This window comes from Sinocyclocheilus rhinocerous, unplaced genomic scaffold, assembly GCF_001515625.1.
Source record: "Sinocyclocheilus rhinocerous isolate Xijiao unplaced genomic scaffold, SAMN03320098_v1.1 scaffold623, whole genome shotgun sequence".
Taxonomy (NCBI): domain Eukaryota; kingdom Metazoa; phylum Chordata; class Actinopteri; order Cypriniformes; family Cyprinidae; genus Sinocyclocheilus; species Sinocyclocheilus rhinocerous.
This window is the reverse complement of record NW_015644631.1, coordinates 884437-889203: the sequence shown is the minus strand read 5'-3', so window position 1 is coordinate 889203 and position 4767 is coordinate 884437. Positions and strand designations below refer to the sequence as shown.

The following is a 4767-nucleotide window of genomic DNA, read 5'->3' as shown; positions in this document are numbered from 1 at the left end:
TTTCAGGTTGATGACAGCCTCAGTTTTATACAGATCTTCAGCTGAGCTTGACGGCTCATAAATCCCCACAATCACCAATCAGACCGCAGGATCCGAAAGCTCTAACTTTCCATCTCTTCATAAATATTCATGGGCGGATGATTAATGCAGACCTACCTGCTATGATTTTAGCTCCAGTAAGACGTTTAAATTCGTTTTGAGTGCTGCCATCTATGGTGAAGATCAAAAAGCATTTAGATACTTAAAATTGTATTTATTCCAAATACTGTAAAGTTGCATCTTGCACTCTTAAAAATAAAGGTTCCAAAAGAAAATGTTTGCAGCAATAGCATTTTGGGTTTCCCAAAGAACCTTTAGGTGAGAAGTTCTTAAAATAACCTTTTTTTGTAAAGGCTGGGATAGGCTATACTACACGATTTTTGCCCCGATTTTCCGCCATTTTCTGTCTGGAGAAGTTGACGCTATAGTTGCCAAAAGTCAGAGCCCGTCTGCAGATTTGAGTTGACAGATTTCATAGAAAATCGTGTAGTGTATGATGGTCACAGACTCATCAGATTCCGTCCAGTCAGAGGAGATCAAACATGTTTGATATTTTCAGCCGATTTTAGAAAGCGCATATTGTTTTCATTTGTCACGCATCTCCTAGCAACAAGGCGCATATTTCTGCGTGAGTTTGTTGTGATCGGAACAACTTTAAAGTCTGGTAGTGTGTGATCCTCAATCGTTTAGTGTATGATGGCCAGTTTTCCTCTGTGACTATTACAAAGTCGTTAAGTGTATGATGCCCAGTGTTTTAAAATATGTTCAGATTTTAAAAGTCGTGAAGTATTCCAGCTTTTAGTGTGAAGATCTGAAGAACCTTCTTACACAAAGAACCTTTTATGCAACGGAAAGATTCCATTTATGTTAAAGGCTCTTCATTTATTTACTTTTAAGAGTGTAGCAAATCTAAACCGTCAAACCAACTATTATTTTTAAAAAAAATCAGATTTCTTATGATTCTAAATGATGCTTGGTTTACATTGTCAACTTGAGGACTTGTAACAGTGTAGAAGATAAATGATATTCCCCTCAGGCAGGTCACTCTCAATGGCTTCTTTGTTGAAAACAACTACAGTATGTTTGGTTTGGATTTCATATCACTGTGATTTTGTTTATGCACATCTCTCGTTTGCTTTTGGCTGCAGTACTAAAAGTTTCAGGGAGTTTTGTTGACACCTGGCACAGGTAATTGTGCTAAAGGTATACGAGCGGTTTTTGACAATGTCAAAGGACTTCATGAAAACAGACAAATGTAGCTTGTCAGAACTGGTCATGTAGTTGATTAAACATCTGTTCCCACCGTTTGCAGTGCTGGGTCTGACGAAGAAGCGTTTATCAGTGTCTAATCAGTGGATGTTGGAAAGGCTTTAGAGGAAGTGATGTTTTCCATGATGAATTTCATTAGCCTCAAGAAATTTCCTCCCCTAAAGGGTTAATTACACTGATAATGATCAAAGCGCTCACTGGTTTTGAAGGGGGCTGGAGACGTAGCTATTTTGGTTTTATTACCTTTGTTCACACAGACGTCTGTCTGTTACTACTGAAGTAGTGCAGGAAAGTCACACCCACATCTTTACTGGATAACATGAATGAGTAGTCTAAAGAATAAATTCACACACACCGTAGGCCTTTAATTTTCCAATTCTCCAGTGATTCTCAGACTACGTGGAAATGCTGATCAATCATTTGTCCTTCATGTGACATTGAAGTCATATTTTCCTGACTTTTAGTCAACTTACCTGAGACATTTAGGAGAAAAAGCTCAAATGTGATTATAACATCACCTGCAGCAGGTATGAAGTTTTTAGTTGTTATTTTTTTATTTTAATTTTTAAGCAGAAAATGTAAATGTTTGTAGCACAACATCAGTAAATTCAACCTGAGAATGCATCACCATTCAGTTTCCAAAAATGAGGAAGGAAAATATTCATAAAAGAAAGTATGCTCCAAAAGTCTGAGATGATTTTGGAAATCTGGGATATTTCCCCCCCCAATTTAAACCTGGAAATGAACAGAAAGTTTTAGGATTTTGAAAAGTAAAAAGGAAAGTTATGATGCATAAATTAATGAAAGAATAAATAAATGTATAAATATAAACATAAATGTAATGTACTATAAAAAAATGTAATATATAAAATACATACATTTATGATTTTTTAAATAAGTAATTTTTTTATGTCACTAATCAAATATAAGAAATTTAGTGACATTTAACATGTGATCAACTTTTTTCCTTTGAAGCACAAGAATCTCTGTTGGATATGATGGATCATCACTGCTGTCATAATAAAAATAGTAATAATCAAATAATTGATTAATAATAATAAGGGTTTAAAGGCCTAACAAATAGTAAAAAAACCTGGAGATTATAATGCAAATTTTCCAATTCAGTTCTTAACTGATTGCCATGCTGATATTATTTAATAACGACCAATTTTATATTAACTTAGAAAAAGTTTAAAGCATTTTAGTCTCAGACTTTTACACTTCATTGATGGCTTTAAATATATATATGATCAACACAAAGCAACAAACACATCATGACACTGCAGGCTTATCTATTAAAACTGAATGTTCATTCTATTATTATTTCATACAAGAGTTTGAAGTGAGTGTACAGAAGGAGTGCATACGACTGAAGGCGGTGGAAAATGCAGATGTTTTAGGATTAAGTAGATCAGGTTGGTAGTTATGAAGCTTGAGGAAGTTAAATGTGTCAAATATAGCCTAGTTATTCTCATCAGCGTTTGTGTGGTGCGTCAGATGGCGCTGCCTACATGCGGAAGAGAAAGCAAGGAACACCGGGAATGTCACGAATCAGAAACCTCCAGCCGTCGCGCTTCTCTGCTCATTCAGTCGGTGTATTTTACTCAAATGAGCTCAAGAACAAGGGCTTGGGCTGGTAACATGGGTTAGCTAAAGTCTGGTTGCGGTAAACTACGGTAAAATAATTCTGTATCTTTCGCGTCTCCGCCGGGAAAATGAAACGTATGCCCGGTTCGCTTCAGGTGCACGCCTCATCCAACGGGCATTTTATTACCATTATCTTCATCTCTAAGATCACAAACGACTGCCAACCCGATGCATCCCTTCAGTTCGCTTCGGTAAGGTTTTGCGCGTTCATAAATGCATGTGCTTGTGTGTAGGCTACATTAATTGCCCTCTTGAGCAGGACATTACGGCCGCGAGGAGTATTACATAAGTTCAGGGTTAAGGCTGTGTCTTAAAACCTAGTGAGCTGCCTACCTAGACAGTATTTGTCGGCACCGTATTTTTTTCAGCGCATTCTGAGCGCGTCTAATGATGCTGACGTCATACTTGACTCTGATTGGTCAGTAGCGACGCTTTGGCGTATAATTCCTTTTCTCGCCAAACTGGACACTTCGCCATTGTCCATAGCAACATAACAGCACTACTTTTATTTTTATCTTAACTTTTGAGAGATATTTAGAGAGGCAGTCCTACGGTGGCCGAGAAGTGCAAAGCAAATCACAATTCTGAAAACAAAATAACAAATTACAAACGCAAATGCAAGTCTAAAAAACAAAATAACAATTCAGAAAGCACATTGTGTTTTCTGACTTGTTATAATGTTTTCTGAATTGTTGTTGTGCTTTCTGAATTGTTATTTTGTTTTGTAGACTTGCATTTGCGTTTGTAATTTGTTATTTTGTTTTCAGAATTGTGATTTGCTTTGCACTTCTCGGCCACCGTACAGTCCCCAGTTAAAGCAGAAAAAACATTGTTCTAATAATTGTAAGTTATCGTAAAAATTTTCGCTAATAGTCTATAGAAAACTTAATCTTTTCTGTGCAGAGTAATAATAATATTTAATTTTGTTGCTATGATGTAATGGACTACTTTTTGTAGGAAGCTTAATGATTCTTAAAATTATCGCTGAACTGGATATTTCGCTGTTGTCCATAGCAACATTGGTGCTACTTTTATTTTGCTTGTAACTTTTGAGAGATATTTAAAAGGGGAGTCCCCAGTTAAAGCAGACAAAAATATCGTTATAAGAGTTTTAAGTTGTCGCCATTTTTTATTTTTTTATTTTTTTATAAAAAAGTAAAATTTTCTATTTTTGAATTCATTTTGTTGCTGCGATGTAAATGGACTATGCAGCAGAAGCTTAAAGATACTTAAAATGGACTCTAACCCAGATATTTCGCTGTTGTCCATAGCAACATAACAGCACTACTTTTATTTTTATCATAACTTTTGAGAGATATTTAGCAAACTGAGCCAAAATAGCTTTAACAATTATAATGGAATAGGGCAAAATACTGCATTGCAACTTATTGTTATATCACAAATTTTTATTGCCATCTAGTTATGAATTCTGTTATCATTTTGTATCTGGGATGTTATCATATATCTCAATAATCAATCTTTTGATTAATACCCATCTTGCTTGCACGTTGAATATGAGGACATAAAAAGTATATTTTTACAAATATCATTTACAGTATTCTTGATTGTGCAAAGAATTTATTCTCTTAAAGGGTTAGTTCACCCAAAAATGAAAATTAGCCTGTGTTTTACTCACCCTCAAAGCATCCTAGGTGTATGTGACTTTCTTCTTTCAGACGAATCCAATCCGAGTTATATTAAAAATTATTATGGCTCTTTCAAGCTTTATAATGGCAGTGAATGGCTGTTATTTTTCAGTAGTCCAAAAGAAGTCCAATAAAGCGCATCCATCCATCATAAAAAGTGTCCCAC

At 35.3% G+C, this 4767-nt stretch overlaps 1 protein-coding gene across 3 annotated transcripts in view; it reads left to right on the top strand.

Moving 5' to 3' along the window:
- The first annotated feature begins 2821 nt into the window (after positions 1 to 2821).
- rhobtb2b (Rho related BTB domain containing 2b) overlaps positions 2822 to 4767 on the top strand; it is an 11230-nt gene continuing 9284 nt past the window's right edge. Inside the window, exon 1 of one of the 3 annotated variants that reach the window (XM_016576439.1) lies at positions 2822 to 3146. In XM_016576439.1, coding sequence (XP_016431925.1) covers positions 3024 to 3146 — 123 coding nt within the window. In that variant the 5' untranslated portion in view covers positions 2822 to 3023. The remainder of the gene's footprint in view (positions 3147 to 4767) is intronic. The other 2 variants (XM_016576438.1, XM_016576441.1) reach the window with 2 other exon arrangements.